At 51.7% G+C, this 17,440-nt stretch overlaps 1 protein-coding gene across 1 annotated transcript; it reads right to left on the bottom strand.

Annotated features, from left to right (window-relative positions):
* Positions 1-2,544: 2,544 nt before the first annotated feature.
* Positions 2,545-16,086, bottom strand: STC2 (stanniocalcin 2). The gene is made up of 4 exons (XM_027607193.2): positions 15,936-16,086; positions 13,663-13,805; positions 10,967-11,178; positions 2,545-6,064 (listed from the first exon to the last, which is right to left on the bottom strand). Exons 1-4 carry the CDS (start codon positions 16,084-16,086, stop codon positions 5,662-5,664), a joined length of 909 nt encoding a protein of 302 aa, XP_027462994.1. The 3' UTR covers positions 2,545-5,661.
* Between the last annotated feature and the right edge of the window lie 1,354 nt (positions 16,087-17,440).

Raw genomic sequence — 17,440 nt, 5'->3', positions numbered from 1 at the left:
GCGGATCAGAAACCAACCACCTAACTGAACCCTTCCTAAATTTCTGACCCACAAAACGGCGAGCAAAAGAAAGTGATGGTTTTAATTTACTCAGTTTCAGAGGTAGCTTGTGAACATAGCAGTAAACCACTGGGGCAGAATTCTAGGGCCTGGTCATCTATCCCGTGCAAAGCCGTCTTTAGCAGCCTCAGTCCTTCGCTGACTCAGGAGGGCCAGCAAGCAGACAGTCCCCATCCTCGTTAGCAGGCCACTCCTTATGTACGTGGGCACTCTCCTTAACTTGAAGAACCATAAAAAATCCTGGGAACTGTCTAAGGAAAAATAGAACCAGCTGCTTTTCCTCTGCACCTTGTGAATGGTTGCCCTGCCTCTGAGCATTCCTTGGGGGCGCTTTTCTTGTCCCTCCCAGTTTTAGTTTGCCTGGGCCAACCCAATGGTCCATGGCAGCAAGGGGGATGCATGCCCTCAGGAGCCACGGGGATTGGATTCTGTTGAGCAAGCGTCAGGGTTCATCCTGGTGGGGCCCGTTGCATGCATAAGCTTAGGTTGGCTTTGTGGGTTTTTTTTTTTTTTTTTTTTCATTCTCTTCGGGGAGTGACTTTTTGTGTGTGTGTTCTTTTTGGGGAGTGAGAAAAGCTGATCTGCTTATGCAAGCAGCAACGCATGACTCCTAGCCCAAGGCTTCTGTTGCTCTTTTCTTCTCTTCTCCGCCCACAAAAAATAATTTCACACGAAACCTGTTCTCTGGCCAAGACTTGTCCCCTCCTCAGCAGGGGGCTTTCTCTTTTGTTGACTTTAGAACAAATTCAGATTTCTGTCTCCCGATTTTGGGGCACGCAGCTCCCTCTTCCTTTGGAAACTCTGCTTAAATACCAGCATACTTGGAAGCCCCTCCGCCTTCCTCCTCCCACACTCTAATAATTCCTGCACTGATGGATTGGAGCCGGCCCGAGGGTTGGGGGGAGCCAGCTGCCGTGTTTGAATGTCGTGTGTTTCACCTACCTTTTCACACCCTGGGGGTGGGGGGGGAGACACTGCAAGTAAGACTGAGCAGAGTGAGCCCTGGGGTGGGTTAGCGTGCCACCTCTAGAGTTCGCTGGCCTTGGACGAGCTCCAGGCATATTAAGGTGTATATTAAGGCGTATTAAGATGCCTTGGAGCCTCAGTTTCTCTGTGTGCAAAATGGGGTTCAGAAATAATGCCTGTAAAGCACATGGCGGGGGCACAGGATATTCACAAGGAACTGCAGGTGTCATGAGGAGGGGGATGACGGTGGTGATGGCTTCAGCGGAGCCTGGCTTCTCAGAGCTGGCGACTGGGTGGGCTTTGCAGAGAGAGCTCCGGCTGCCTATTCACAAAAGCCAGCTTCTCCCCAAGGCTTCCCTCAACCACACCTGAGAATCTTTAAAAAAATTACCTGCGTGCACAGGAACGTGATGAGGCTCTGTGATTCTCCTGCTCTCCCTTATCGGAACCAAAATTTGAGCCTTGCGGAGAGGAAAGGTGAGGGCAACAATTTTCCTTTCTGTTCTAAAGCAGAGCTCCTTGAAGGTGCTATAAATATAAAAGTATAATTATTCTTTCTCTAAGCCCCGTGTAAAAGAGGAATAATACTGATTGGTTTAAATTAAGAATAAATCAAATGTGGAGATTCTAAGGATGAAGTGGGGGAAAGCAGGTGGGCTTAGAGTCACAGATCTGGGTTTGGGTGCACTGTTCACTAGCCACACGGTTTGGTTTGGGGCCAGCTGCTTTACCTTTCCCTATCTCAGTTTCTTTGCCTGTAAAATGGGGACTATACCCACTAATCGTAGGATGTAGTCAGGATGAGAGGATGTATGTGAAATGCATAGCAGGGTGCCTGGCACTTGATGGGCACACCGTGGGAAACCAGGGACTCCAGCTCTGTTTTGCTGTGGTGAGGATGAACTGGGGAGGAGGCAGTGAGCTTCCCTGCTGGTGCCAGGCCACTGAGCTGTCATGCTGGTGGCATCCGCCACAAGCTCAGTCTGAAAGAAAGGGGGGCCAGGCCACAGGGGAGACTCACAGGTGAGACCAGAGGGAGCTGGGAGGACGGCCCTAATGGTGGGGGCCTGGCGCCTCCAGGCAGGCTGCATGGAGTTCATTTTCCTCTTTGTGACTCAGGCAGTGTTTTGGACAGAGTGCCTCTAATGGAGGAGAAACCCAGGATGGTCATCTTCACCTGGTTTCCCTTCCTGTACACTGAGCATCCAGAATTTTTTTTTTAAAGACTTTATTTATTTATTCATGAGAGACAGAGAGAGAGAGAGAGAGAGAGAGAGAAGCAGAGGGAGAAGCAGGCTCCCAAGGAGCAGGGAGCCCGATGCGGGACTCGATCCCAGGACTCTGGGATCATGACCTGAGCCGAAGGCAGACGCTTAACCATCTGAGACACCCAGGTGCCCAGCACCCAGCATTTTAAAGGACTCAAAACTCACTTGCACACAGCCATTCCCCCTATGCGCTGGGTGTCCAAAGCGCTCTCAGACAATAACGCTACTCAAGGGAAAGCCATGTCTTTAAAATCTTTATTAATGAATGGAGAAAAATAATGCCATGTGACAATGTTCAGGACCTGCTGCCTAAATCCATAACAGAAACAGACATTATGACTTAACAAGCTCACGTGGTGCCAATTCTGAGATCAGATGAGGTTGTTCTTCCTTAGGAAATGGGCTCTGGTAGCATTGTTTTTCCATGTTGTTCTAGCAAAGCCTTTTACTTGGTTCAAGTTTAAATTTCTCTCTCTCTCTCTCTCTCTCTCTCTCTCTGTGTGTGTGTGTGTGTGTGTGTGTGTGTGTCTAAGTATGGCTACAGCTCTGAGCTGGTGTTTGCTATTTATTTGGTTTCAGGTGTCAGCATTTTGCTGTACTAGGTTGGTCCTCTCCTTTCAGAATAACAGGGCTATTTATTGATACAAAGGAGAGGTGTTCAGATCATCTTGTTAAAATGCAAAGCTCAAAATAAACAGCGTATCTTTATTTGGAAATCCACATCCTTCCTTAAAGGAAGGCTCATGAGTAAATTTGTATGAAGTATGAAGCCCAAGTCGAGTGTCTATTTTTAATGACTACTTTGCTTACATTTTAGATTGTACAAGTGTCTCTGTCAACTCTTACAGGAATTTGGACTTTACTCCGTTTTGAGCCAAAGAATCTTCGCAATAAATACTATTGTATGCTTCAGAACATTAAGAACCAGAATGAAATGCGATCTACCTGACTTTTGAGAAGCAACACACTAGTGGTATGAAAAATACACAACAGAGATCAGTGAAGGGGTTCAAATGAACACAGTAAGCAATTTTATGTCTTGGGGGAAAACACTGAGATAATAAATACAAATGACAAATATTTACAATAGAAGCAACAAATGGGACATCAGTAGGCGAACACATAAAACATTTACACTGAGGAAAATATAAAAGTGATGCCTTTCACACATCCAGCCCAGGAGCCGGCGAACAAATGAACAGCTGACCCAGCAACGCGGGAGAATGTTATTGCTTCAGCTTTTGAGTGATGTAAGTAAAACAGTAACATGCTGCAGTGGCCCATGGCATGAGACAGCCATGGTTTACGTTTGGTTCCCATGGCAGAGCCTGACACACCGGTCCTTCTCCCCCCGAGGGCAGAGCTGGATTAAGTGCACCATCTCTTCTGCTTTCTGCAGCTCTAGCTTTCTAGGTGTTTCTCCCAGCATTTTGTCCCCCCCACCCCCCACCCAAATGGTTTCTTTCTAACGTGGATCACGGAAGACTGGGGAGCTGACCTTCCAGCACCATGTCCTGGCACTGATGAGATTGGGTTTGGGGTATATAAATACTAGCTGGGTTTTGGGTAAGGGCATTCCCTGGGACAAATTATTTTAGAGTAGATAAATTTAGCTTCTTTATCTCTGGCCTCAGGTTGCTTTGAGGGAAAACTATAAGCTGATACAAATGGAGGATGCTTACTTTTTTCCAGCTCACTAGAATGGGGGTCAGAAAACTCAGGCCCAAGAGCCAGATCCAGGTGGGCATCTATTAAATGCAATTTTACTGGCGTGGAGCCAGGCCTGTTGGTGACACATGTCTATGTATTCCTGCTTTCCTGCCGCAGTGGCACAGTTGAGTACTTGTGACAGAAACCACATGACCCACCCAACGGAAAATAGTGTAATTTACTACCTGGACCTTTACAGAAAAAGTTTGCTGACCACTGCTCTGGAAGGAACTGGCCCAGAACACCTGTCTACTCCTTGTAATACTGGCCTCCTGTTTGAGTACTGGCTGCAAGAGAGGAGAAGCTTTAATGTGACAACCCAGCAGGCAAGAAAGAAAAGACCTATCTGTGGAACATTCTGACCAACCACAAGAACCCCACCGCTGACCCTTTGTTACAGTCCTCTCCCGCCTTGCCTTGGATTTTTAGTTCTGTCCCTCCTCTCTGCCTTTCCTTTGTCCACTCGGACTCCTTTCTTCGTTGCTACATTCCCAATCCGGATCTGGAAAATCCTGTCCCTCAGTGCTTCCTGGCGGTCTCCTCCATTTATGTAAAAGGTCAGCCTTCCCTGCTGGAAATCACAGCCATCTTCGCTCTCTTCTCCCCCTTTCCATCCCACACACCAAGAAGCCCCGTTTCCGACTTGACCTCATGGCATCAGGTATGCGGCTTTATTGATCTTGGCTGAGGGTCAAGGTGGGGGTAACAAAATGCTAAGGGAAAATCTGTCAAATGTACTCCTCGTGCGTGCATTTTCCTCCAGGGGTGTGGTTTGCCCTGAGTGGCTGCGAGCCCACGCCGGGCAGGCAGACGCACGGCTTCATTGCTCTTTGATTCCTTTTAAAAGAGCACTCAAAAGAGAAAAAAAATCAGCCCCAAAAGATGGGCTGTATTTCTTTTTCCTTTGAGCTGGTTTTAATGACCCAGTTGCTTTGTTTGAAAGCCATTTATTTAGATGACAGGTATGTAGATGTAACTGGATAAATAAAAAAGTGAAATAGAGATTCGAAGCAGTGGTTAATATACAAACACACAGGGACCACTCCCTCGGACATGGTCCCCCAGACAGAACAATGGCTCAGAAATTACACTTAGAACCCTTGCCCTCCCCGTCCCCAGCAGCTCCAAACCTCAAGGTCCCATGCAAGAAACTGAACTTCTGTTTGGCACCAAGCACCCACACAGCCCCCGTCTCCTCTCCACCCTTCTGACTCCCAGCGCGGTTTTCACATTCCCTCCTGCACCCGGATCCAGCCCGCCCTCTGCCAAGACAGCACCGAGTGCCCGGTCCAGTCCGGCGGGCCTGCCGACCCCCGCCCTTCCCCGGCCCACCTCCCCCACAGCAGAGTAAACCGCAGGCCGCCGCCCAGTGGCTCCACGGATGGAAAGAAGACAAAGTTGCAAGGAGGCCACGTGGCGCTCACTTCGGGATGTGCAAGTGTGGAACCCCCCCCCGGGCACAGCCGAGATCTCGCTGCGGCCTAGGCCGCCTCCGCCTCACCTGTTCGGCCCGCTAGCACACACCTTCATCAAGTCCGCAATCCCCACCAAATCCTGCGTGTGACATCCCCCCTCTTTAATGGCAAATGTTTTGGAATGTCCATAGAGAAGAAAATGGACGGCGTGGAGGAAAGATTTCCCGGCCAGGCCTTTCGTTTCACCTGCGGATATCGGAATACTCAGACTGTTCCTCCTCCCACTCGCTGCTTCCAGAAGTTCCCTGGCCCCCGTGGCCAGCTGCTCGGCCCCGGGCATGGGCGTTTGGGTGGCTTTTGCTACCTCGCTCACCCTTGGCACCTCTGCCTGTCTCCCGACTACTGGGCTCTGAGAGCTGGTGACCTGCCTCACCGTGGTGTGCCCTGGAGAACTTGGCTCTGTCCGCCTGGAGCTGGCGCTCAGGGGGCATCGTGGGGGGCCTCTGGATGGTTGAGGTGCAGAAGCTCAAGATAGAGCACAGACTTCCCCAGTTCTGCTCGCACTGTGCCTGGACGCTATGGGTGATGGCCTCCTTCACCTCCTCCCCGCAGGTCAGCAGCAGGTTCACCAGGTCCACGTATGGTCTAGAAATGGAGAGCAAAGAGAGAATGGAACCAGTCCTGAATGGGCCAGACACAGAGGGCAGTGAGGATACCAGGCAAGAGACAAATGGCCGAGGCCTGGCTTCGGTTTAGTTTTAGGAAAGAGCTTTCAAGAATTACTTCAAGCCTTTATCCATATCCTAAGGAGCGCTGGCCTCAGCCACTATTTACTAGATGGCCATTACCTCTGAGGCTCCATGCCAGCATTGGAGAGAGGCTGGTGATCGAGCCTACCACCAGGAAAGGGGCCGGTGACAATTTGCAGGTATTTACGATAAAAGGAAGAGCCTCTGGGGAAGGTGGATGAGAATGCCAGGTACGGCGGCTGGCCATGTGAGTGTTGAAAAGGAGTGTAGGAGAGCTCTGGGCATGTTTCGGGTATGCCAGGTAGGAGAGTTTCAGTGGGGGGAGTGGTGAAGTGTCTTGGGGGCCAGTGGAATAAAAGGCAAATGGTGAAGGGTCAGAAATACCAAACTGAGGAATCTCTTTGGCAGGAGAGGAGGAGCCGTCAAATATTTGGGGCGATGGTTCTCACGTTGCCCTCTTGCCATGTGGCGTCATTGGGGCTGGCTGGCTTTGCACTCGGTGCCACTCTCCCAGGTAAGTCTTCTCTAAGGGAGGCTCCCAAGAAACCATTTCCCCATGTCTGTGTTTGCCCCTGGTTTAGGCTCATGGTGAAGAAGGGTGCTTTTGGAGGGTGCTGGAAGCACTTCCCTCTGCACTCGGAGGAGTCTGGAACAGGTGGATAAAGGTGGGAGGCAGACCACCACCCTGTGAGGTCACTTCCCATGGAGCTCTCCCCTTTCCTGGTACTAAAGGTTGAAGAGGGTGAGTGGCTATCTAAGCAGCTCTATTCTTCCAGTCTGGGCTTGCCTAGAACTGGAGGTGAGGGCTGGCCGCAAGGGGCCTAGGTGTTGGGATGAGTGCCAGCAATCCGTGAAATAAACACACTTGGTTCTTGCTCAGGTCCCCCAGCTGCCCTGGGCTGTTCTTTGGGAAAAGTGCCGGAGGAAGGATGACCACATCATGCCGACATGGGGGTGGGAGGTGTGTGCCAAGGGCAGGAACAGCATGCCTGCTCTTTATGGGCCCATCTGGTAAGAGGCTTCCCCTGTAATGGGTTCTCATGGCCCACTCACTGAGCCCTTCTTACATCTCACTGGCCTTCTAAAATCCCCAAGGAGGGTATAGAATGTTTCATGTGGCTAACCAGCATTCTTTAGCAGTCCTTGGCTAGCAAATTTTCTGGACATATCTGACCATGAGCATTGCAGCTCTGGGACATCGCCTTGGGCCGGGAAATCACTCTGGAACGTGAGATCATTTATAAGGAACAAGACTTTTTTTCCTCTGTGAGCCTGGACCACCTGGGTGGCTGCCTGTTAGCCCATTTAATCTTTTCTTTGCAAGTTGGCAGTTGTTCCTAGGCAGAAGAGCAGATTGTGTTTTAGGACTTGAGAAGTAGTTCACTGCCATTTTTATGAATTAGTCCTCAAGTTGTAGTTGAACTGTCCTCATGTCATAGATGTAAAAATGGAGATGCCTGGTGGTGGGGGGAGGGTGGGGGAGAGGAGAAAGTAGTCTTTGGAAGCTTCTGGGCTGGGAAGGCCTAGAGCTGGGCTGAGAGCAGAGAAGAGGAATGTTCTGGCTGATAGAGATCAAGCTGCCTTTTAAGGCCTACTTGATGCCTTTGGAGTCAGAGAGTCTGTGCATGGCTGATGGACAGGGTGCTTAAACTCTCTAAGGCAGGCCCCTACCAGTGACAAGGACAGTGATAACACTCCTTGGGCTGCGAGAGGCGGCTGTGGGGCAACACAGAAGAAATGCTGCACGCATATTTGTTTCCTTCCATCTTTTGACAACTAGCAACTGACTGCCTCAGGGAGCTCAAGGTCACGGAGTGTATCTGCTACGGCAGCATCAGGATTTTAGCGCCTGATTTGTACCTGCCCCGCTCTGGGATGACACGAGCAAATTGCGGGGGCTGAGAATCTGTCTTTTTGGGACTAGCCTGATGCTCTTCTTTGAGTTTCTTTCCCCAGAGTAAGGGGAGGGCTCTCTTGGGAAAGCACGGACTGCTTGCTGGCCTCCTTTGCCAGAGCAGTCTGCCTGCCAGATGAGCTCTCGGAACCCCAAGGCGGATCCGAGAAGGCTGGACTAGCCCACACTCTCTCCTGCCTTTGGCGCTCTCTCCCGAGGAGAAAGCTGTGAGCCATGGGGAGGGGTGTGTGTTAATCTAAGCCGTGTTTTGAGCTGGCGTGGTGCCTTCTCAGGCTGCAAGCTCAGCCCGTGTCTAATGACAAAGCCCAGCTTTCTCAACTGGGTGTCAGCAAGGCTAAAGGATTTTTAAAAATACTTGGAGGGGGACGTGCCTGGAGGCTGCCAGCACCCAGTGACAGGGTGTGTGGTAGCCAAGGCAGTTGATATGGAGAAAGTGGGGCGGGAAGGGGTGAGAGGAACAGAGGGAAGTGGAGAGCTTGGACGGAGCCACTTTAACCAGACATGAGTGTTTTGCGGTGCCTAGGGATTGGGGTAAGGAATGGGGGTGATGTGGATTCTGGAGTGACTGCGATTTCCTCTTCTCTAAAGGGAAAAGCAAATTTGGTTCTTTCTCATTTTCTTATCTGTGACCAATGCCACACATTCTTAAATGGTCTTCTTGATCTTTGGGGACTGATAGGATCCTTTGTGCCAGAATCAGTGAGGGTAGTTAACAACGCCACCAGCTCAGCTTGAAGTTCCAGCTGATGCACTGCATAGTCATGGCTTCCGAAGGAAGGGGGTGGGGTTCTGGGGGAAGTTGGGGTTCGGTGAGACCCGCTGCCTGGAGTTGCTGGCTTAGCGAGGGGAAAGAGGACTTATGGGCAGGCACAGTGAGCGTTCTTAAAAGAGGCCCGGGGTGAGTCACGTGCATTCCCAGAGTGGGCTGGGGCGGAGGGCTATGTGTTCATTCTAAATGATGCGAGGAGCCCTCGGGAAGTAAAAATCTCATGGCCCCATGGGCCATGTTTCCATGGAGGAGGTACCAGAAAAGCCACAGTGCTTTACCCCTTCTTAAATTCCAGGGGGAGCAAAAAACCCTTCAAAACCTTTGGTTTTCCCAAAGAAGACTTTTCTCCAATCTTGAAAAAGACAAAGTCTTCTTGCACTCCAGGAATGTCTTACTGACTTATAAACTCATGCCTGTCACCCATTCTTGAGGCCAACAAACTATCTATAGTGGATGACAGTGGACCGAGGACAAAGGAGCTTCGGGAATCTCCCAGCCACGGGGCATTTGCCTCTTCTAGGGGCAGCTTGAAGGAAGGGACCTTTACAGCACTCTCCTTGTGTAATGGGGGTGTAATTGAGAAAAGGGAAGAACCCCTGCTACATCTGGGGGCCAGTGAGCCTTTAGCAGGTCTAGTAGGGCAAGAGCAGGTCAGGAGAAAGGAGGTTTCATGTCTATTCCTGATGAGCAGCTTCAGTCATATCTATTGCCAGTTCCCAAGCTGCATAGTAGGGATCAAACTTCAGAGCCAGATCTTGAGCCTCTTAGCGGCCCTTTTCTCCTCTGCCAGGTGGGGTTAGTGATCTCTACCTTGCAGCCCTGTTGGGATAAATCAGATCATCCAGGTAAAGTCCCTGGCCCAGGGCCTGGCCCACTCACAAAATAATAGCTATTATCATTATTGTTATTGTTGTTGAAACTCTTGTTGCTCTGTTTCTTTACAGGTATTTGAGAAAGTGATAACTATTTTGGGGGGCATTAGTGTGACTAAGGAGAAGACAACATTACTTTGCTCTTGGCAAGAGCTGCCTGCAGAGATTCACGGTGAATCTTCAAATTCTAACACTGCACTGGGGCTGTTGCAAGATACCTAGACCCTCATAACCCAGTGGAAAGTGACAGGTGCTGGTTGTTGTCTCTGTGATCTGAGCAGTGTGTGTGTGTGGGGTGGGGAGTAGCCTGCTTAGTGGCATAGCTGGGGGAAGGCCATGGCACCAACTAAGGAGCAAGATTTCATAAAATTGGACTGATTGGGTGGGCCCAGTGAGTCACTGTGTAAAGACCAATGGTGCCATCAAGCTGGCAGTGACTTGCATCGGTCCTCTTAGCTAGTGGCCTGCTTTCTGCCCTCAGACTCTGAGGAAGGAACCATTGTGACCTACTGCCCATGCTTCATGTTAGGAGCAACTGTGTACCACACGCTTTATCACTTTGCAAAGTTTAGGATCCTACAGATGGGATTTTTTTTTTTTTTTTTTTTTAAGGAATAAGATGTCTGGGGTTTATTACTGAATTGTAAGCCTTTGAATAAACAAGTTCCTATTTACCCACTTTGGCAAAAAGTGGGCTCCCGAGCCTGGCTTTGTCTCTCATTGTCTGTATGACCTTTACTTCAGTGAATCTCAGTTTTCTGATCTGTAAAATGGAGATGAGAATGGTACCTCGCTCGCAGGGCTGCTCTGAGGACCTGGTGACAGATTCCCGTAAGGCACTGAGCACAAGGCCTCGCACTTAGTAAACGCTCAGCCACTGTGCTTAGCTCCCAGCTGTCTGTTGGGGCACCTGCACAGCCACTTGGAATACTCAGAGCTGTTGGGATCTGGGCTGAGGGGAAGGTAAAACGTATTTCTGAATCCTACACATTTCACGCTTAGTATAATATTTTGTTTCTATTGCTTATGCTTTTGAAACCAATGGTGGACATTTCTTTCAGGTTTCCTGAAGGCCAGCAGGAAAGGGCCTCCCAGGGGAGTCAGCACAGCTTTCTGAGGTAGAGAGCAACCTTTCCCATTTGACGGGAGTTTGGCCTCCAAAAACAAGCCCCTCAAACTCCTCCAACACCAGCCTGAGGAGCGGGTCCCTCCTTCCCAGGGCCCCTGTGGGGTGGCACTCACTCGTGCAGCAGTAAGTCCTTGAAGTGAATCATCTCCGCCATTACCCGGGTGTTCTCCTGGGCGGCAGAGCACAGATCGTGTTTGAGGTAGCATTCCCGTTGTAACTGGAATACCATTTCCTTAATGGCGGGGCACTTCCGGCTTATGCAGCCGAATCTGTGCCGCAGAGCGTGGGCCTTACACTTCAAGGCATCTTTGATGAATGATTTGCCCTGAGAACAGAGAGGAGAGAGAAAAGAGAGGGGGGCAAAACAGACAAGTCCTGGTCAGAAGCTCAGACATTCACACGATATGGCCTTACACAGGATTTTTGTTTGAAAACTGAACCCCAAGGTCCTGCCTCAGACTGCCGTCCATGCAGGCGGCAGGCTGATACTCCATCAGGAGGTACATCTAGAGTGACATGATAACTCCGGCATTTGGCCAAAAAGGATGTTTCTTTGGGAGACTAACCAATCTTTCTCCTTCCTCCCCAGCTGCTCTACTAGTTTCCCTTGTTCTGGGGCTTCCGTGGCCCTCTGTCCTCCAGGCAGCCCAGGGTTGGCTGTTTGGTGGCAACTTTTCTGGAACACAAGGGGAATGTGGCCAGACGTAAATCCCGAACTCCCAGCACGAGTGTTTCCCAAGTAGAAGGTGCCTGCTGATCCAAGTCTCACACCACTGCTTTCTCCTCCGACCCCACGAGTGATATCAAGATTGGGTGCTATCTGTGCCTCAGGGCCTCCCACCGCCCCCAACCCATATACTCATGTCTCCTCCTATCCTTCAAGGAGGAGCATTCTTTTCCTTTTTGAAAACGATTCGACTCCTTTAAACTGTTAGGATTATTGCCTCTAAAAGGCCCGCCTGGCACACTGCCTGGCAGCATCTGGAGTCTGAACTGCCCAACTGACAGCCCCTCCCCCACACCCCCTGCCTCTGAGTGGCTAAGGCAGCCAGGCATACATCTGGCCCACAGTTCTCTTTTCTGGCAAGCCCATTAGATTGTTCTTATCCTAGAAAGGAGACAGCTGTTGGGGGTGTGGAGGCAGGCTGGGGCGTGAGTTCCCTTATCAACCTCTCAGGGCAGAGAGGCATTGTGGGATACCTACCTAGGCATCCCCATTCCCCCATTACTATAGAAACAAGCTGTCATTGGAGAGGTCACCCCTCTGTTTTTAGACAGGCCTGGAAGTAACTGAGTGGAGACAGAAAACGGGTTTAGGTTGGAAGTGGGAAGCCAGCCAGCACATTTAATTCAGTTCTTCCTTTAGAAGCAACTGAAATGTCTACAGATAGTGTCTGGTTGCTGAAAAAACCCCTCCCCATGGCCCCTTTTGCTCTGACTTTCCAGTGGGAGCCAAAGAGGATGGAGGGTAGGGTGTGCCATTTATGAAGTAGTCACATGCTGGGAACCAGCTTGAAAGGGATGCTTCTCACTTGAGAACATACTCCTGTTGGTTGAGAGAAAAAGGAAGATTAATTTATTCGAGGGCTGCAGCAATCTGTTTTGGTATTCTTCCCTGACATCCTGTGGGATCACCCTTAAATACACATCTTTCCTCCGGATTTCCTATTATGTTTCCTAATTCCAGTTAATCCAGAAGGGATGCTTTATTAGGGGAGCCTGAGGAGTTCAAACGCTCTACTCTTTCCTCCCCTGGTTTCTGTTGCCCCTCCCTGCCACCCCACATCCTCTGCAGCACAGGCTGCCAGCCCTGTCGCACCCCTTTCTGATTCCCAAGCATTGCTTTGTCAGGCTCTCTACAGGATGGCAGTAGATGGTGACGGGTGGCATTCATAAGTCACACCGTAACTGTTGGCCTTCTCCAAACGTTGTCCCCACTGTCCAATGACATGGGAGAGGAAGCTGATGAGATAGAACAACAGGGGGCTTTGTAGTGCATATATGAGCTGGGGAGAACATGAAGAAGGTGAGCCTGACGCCACTTGCCACCTGAAATGTATTTGGATTGTCAGCACTGGAACCAGAGGGTGGCTTGTTGGGTTTGTGCCCTGCCCCAAGCAACAGCTAGGCTTTTTTCACCCTGCTGACTCTGGGAAAGCTAGAGTGGGTCGGGTTGTTAGAGGACTCTGTCGAGCAGGACTCATTCAGGGTTTTTGGGTTGGGAGAGGACTGTCTGCTACTTAGGAGGAATAAGTCGGTTATTCTGGAGGCCCTGAATTATCCATGTTGCCTGCTCACATACCCACCGGAGATGATGAGTTTCTATGAAGTTTTTGTCTCATTTATTCTTCCCTAATAGGTGAAAACAGGTCTTGGAATGTATAATTGGAGTCCCTGTCCTCCCCCCACAAACCTTCTGTCTGTAACGTGATGGGCCTTGCAGAGGCCACTACGTGGCCAGACATAGTGTGTCCCTTTACAAGATGTTTATTATTTGTTATGCCTTTTGTGTTCTCTGCTAAGAATCCTTACATGATTGTTCAACTTGCACTCCATCCCACCCACTCTGCCTGTGTAGACACAGCTTAAGAGTGGAGAAGGATTTCACCACATGACAGTGCTGGAAAGCAGAAATCCATGAGTGGAGTGGGGAGAGACTGGCATCCTGCTGTGCACCAAGAATGTCTCTTGCAAATGCTAAAATACACCATAAAGATCAGCTAAGGAAACCTGTTCACAAGTCCTTCCAATGAACATTTCAATCATGCAACGCCAACCTAGAACATTTTGTGCTCTATGTGGTTTTTACCTGGGCATCAAATTTTCCAGCGTTGTGCAGAAAAGTCATGCAAATCCCATGTAAGCCTCGAATCTCACAAGAGTTGTTCTCGAAACATTCAAACACACCACACCCCACATCGCCTGCGTTGACCAAACAGTGTTGGATTTCCGCTAAAATGAGAATTACATACAAATATATACAAAATTCTCAGCCACGCTGGGGAATGCAGAGGGGCCGGCTGCAATAAAAGTTAGTAATGACTAAGAGAATACTGAAGAAGATAAAGTTAGAAATGACTATTTCAGGATCTAAAAGGCTAGGGGAAGAAAATGTCATCATTTAATCTACTTATGAAAATGTCAGTATTTGTAAATACTGTATCTGTAAAAAAATAGCCAAACCTATGTTACAAAAATCACAGTCAGAAGTTAGGTCTGAGCACTCCACTTTTCATCCTTCCCATCTTTTTCAAGTCTTTGTGGAAATACTTAGTTTGAAAGCAGAAACAATTTCAGCTTTCTAAACCCACAGACACAAGTAAGATTTTAAATGATTAGCTTGCTCTCTCCCTTCTGTACTTCATCAATGAAATACCCTTCTCTACTTGGAACTCAAAGCCGCTGCTACTAAATCACAGCCATTTCCTTCCTGACCCCCAAATGCGAGCGTCCAAAAAGCAGTTTCAATTCAGCTTTATGATTCAACACCTAAAAATCAAAACAAAATTCCTATTAAGGCAGCGCCTCCAAACCATCAGCATTAAAAATACCAGGCTAGGAGAGCTGCGGTTGCGAGCAGCTCAGGAATCGAGTCAGACGGGGGCTAGCCTGCAGAAACGCAATCGTTGCAGTTAGAGGGTCCTTTTAAATAGAAATCCGGTGTGAGATATCACTTAATCCCCTAGAAATTCCCGCGACCCGGGAGTTTGCTGCCTGCCTTCGCAGAATGTGGCCCTAATTCATCTCTCCAAAAGGATAGACTGGGGGAGTTAACTGTCAGGCTGCCGCGTGCAGGAGACTCTCTTCCGTCCCTCCCCCCACCCACCCAATTCACTGATTTTAAGCCAACCACAAAATTACATCAGAAAAGTATATTTTGGAAGAAGGGCGGGGTCCGAGTAGATAATCCACATTCAGATTAAATCTACCGAGAGAATGAGGGGAGTGTATTTGTTGAGGTCACCAACTCCCGAGAATCACGTTCAATTCTCAGGGAAAGCACTGGAGGGGGGGGAGGGTGGGCGCGGGTCCTAGGCTGGGCCCCGCGCGGGCTAGGGGTGCGGGCGCTCGCGCGTGGAGGTGGGAGACTCCCGGATGATCCCACGCGCGGCCCCGGCGCGCCGGGCAGGAGCGCGCAGGGCGGCGATTCACTCGCTCCGGGCGTCCCTAATGGGCACTCGTGCATTCCTGCTCGTGCGGTGAGCGCACGCAACGCCGCTGCTGGGTTTCAGGCCCCAAATAAAGGCGGCGGCGGCGGCGGCGGCGGCGGCTGCGGCGGCTGCGGCGGCGGGGCGGAGGGGGGGGGCGCCGAGCGAAGGAGCTCCAGGCAGATTGTCTTTCTCTCCCAGGAGCTGGGAAAAGGGCCAGCCCCGTGCCCTGCACGCCTGGCTCTGCTCGGCAGACTGCCGGTGAGCGGAGAGCCCGTGGAGCAGCAGCCGCGCGCGGTTCGGGTCGTGTCACCATTTCTGCGCCTGCTGACCTGCCCTGGAGAGGGAGAAGGCGGCAGCACCTCAGAGGTACGCTTTGCGCCACCTCCCCCGGCCCCTCCCCGGAAAGCAATGCCCCGGAGGGGGAAGTTCACAATGCAATCGGTCTCGCCTACAAAGTTCTTGGATGTCGGGCATCTTTTGAGGAGGGGGAAAGCGGTCCTGTCGCAGCCGGCCGGCTGGGAAGAGAAGTTCTCCGGGCACAGGGCGCAGGCCGGCTCCGGGGACCCTCCTTGCCTCCCGCGGGCCGGCCGGGATGGAGCGGGAAGCTTTGCACCGGACCGGGGACTCCGGGGCCGGCACTGGCCCGGTCAGGCGCTGCCTCTTTTACCCTCGACCCCGGGGAGGACAGCAACAAGTCCTGCTCCAGCCATTTCATCACCCTGCCAGCACGTGCGGAATCCCGGCGCGCGGAGCCTGGCGCGGACCGCTCTCGCCTCGCTTCGAGCTTTCCTTCGCACGTCCCGCGCCACCCCAAGAGTTTGCGCGGCCCCTAGGTGGGCTCTCAGTTCCGGGAAAAGCGCCCGCAGCGCGCTGCGTGGGTGCACCGTGTTGTCTCCCAGCAGCTCCCCGCCGCGGGGGCGCTCGCACTTACCTGTGTTCTGCAGGGACAGGCGGCCTTTCTGTTGGGAGCCCCTGTCTTGGGGACCCTCCGGTGGGTTGGTGGCGTCGGTCCCCCGCGCCGGGTCGAAGGTGGCCAATACCAAAGCCAGGGTCACGAACTGGCCCAGCCGCTCGGCACACATGGTTCTTGGTGTAAACCTCCCGCCCGGAGACCTGGATTCTTTGTGCTCCCCTCCTCCTCTTCCTCCTCCTTGGCCGCTTCCCCTCCTCCTCCCACTCTTCCTCCTTGCTCGCCTTTTCCCTCCTCCTCACGGCCGCAGCTCGGATAGAGGTTACCCAGCGCCCTCCCGTAGCTCTCTGGAGAGCATGTGACCAGGCCGTTAGCAGCGCCGCGAGTGCCCGGCAATGGCAGGGATGGTGCCTCAAATATCCCTGGAAGCTCTGGTGTCACTTGAATGAAGGAGTCGAGCAGGTGTTGTCCCAGCGGCTGGACCAATCCGAGACCCCGGCCCGTTTGACAACACGGCTGGGAGGCGGGGCCTGCACCCAACTACTACAGGAGGAAGCGGAGCTCGGCTGGGAGCGCCCGACAAAGTTGCCGACCTGGCGGCGGCCACGCGTTTACGTGCGTGTGTGAGTGTGAGCGCGGCCGGAGACGCGTGTGCGGGTGATCAGGGCAATGGATGAACGCACTTAAAAAAAAATAAAAGCGAATACCAGCTCCGATTGTAGCTAAAGAAAGGCGGGAGGAGACGGTTTGCGCTCGGACAGTGTCGCCCCCCCCCCCCCCCCCCCCCCCGGGCCTCTGGCTCGCATCACACTCGCATCGTGCTGGGAAAGTTTCTTCTTTCTGTCGTTTGGAATCCAGTGAGCTCCCCAGCCCCGAGCCTTGACAGATTGGAGTTTCCTGGGCACAGTGACGCTGGGGGCAAACTGAACACATATGGGAATTCCTGGCTTTGTGACGCTTTGCATTAAAAAAAAAAAAACCCTCTCGAACTAAGATAGGAGATGCACTAGATGAGGACTTGGCCTGAGCAACTGCCCCATCTTCCCTCTTTCTTTTTGCCCCGATTTGGTGGGCCGTGCAACACTTAGTGTGGCAGTTCCTCGCCCCTCCCCCCCAATCCAGACGGATTCCGGGCTGGGTTGCAGGGATCCAGGTGACCGACTGGACTTGCATCATTTCCAGGCGGGTGGCAGGGAGGCCCAGGCCGCCCTGAGTCAGCCCGCCGCGGAGCATCGCTTGCCCCGGAGGTCGGAGCTTGAAAGGCAACTTTACGCGTCTCCAAACACACTCTTCCATTTCCCCAAAGCGCTACTCGCCGCCCCGCTCCGGGTTCCCTTTAGTCTCCAGTCATCGATGGAAATGGGTAAAAAACAAAAACAAAAATAAAACCCTCAAACCAAACCCGGGGAAATTCTCTCCATCTCTTCCGTCTTGTTGGAGCTTCCTCCCCAAGCACGGCCCGGGCTGGATCGCCCCGGCTGCTTTCTCCCCCGGCCCGCGGAAGCAGGGAGAAAGTTGGGCGCTTC

Source organism: Zalophus californianus, chromosome 5 (genome assembly GCF_009762305.2).
Source record: "Zalophus californianus isolate mZalCal1 chromosome 5, mZalCal1.pri.v2, whole genome shotgun sequence".
NCBI classification, from domain to species: Eukaryota; Metazoa; Chordata; class Mammalia; order Carnivora; family Otariidae; genus Zalophus; species Zalophus californianus.
The sequence above is the reverse complement of the archived record's forward strand: the minus strand, read 5'-3'. Positions and strand labels throughout refer to the sequence as shown.

What these genes read in the sequence shown, in the direction of transcription:
- STC2 (XM_027607193.2), bottom strand. Translation starts at nt 16,086, where the DNA reads ATGTGTGCCGAGCGGCTGGGCCAGTTCGTGACCCTGGCTTTGGTATTG. An exon ending in CCTGTCCCTGCAGAACACAG is followed by an intron (nt 13,806 to 15,935) that starts GTAAGTGCGAGC and finishes TTCTCATTTTAG; the next exon opens with CGGAAATCCAACACTGTTTG. An exon ending in CTGGAAAATTTGATGCCCAG is followed by an intron (nt 11,179 to 13,662) that starts GTAAAAACCACA and finishes CTCTGTTCTCAG; the next exon opens with GGCAAATCATTCATCAAAGA.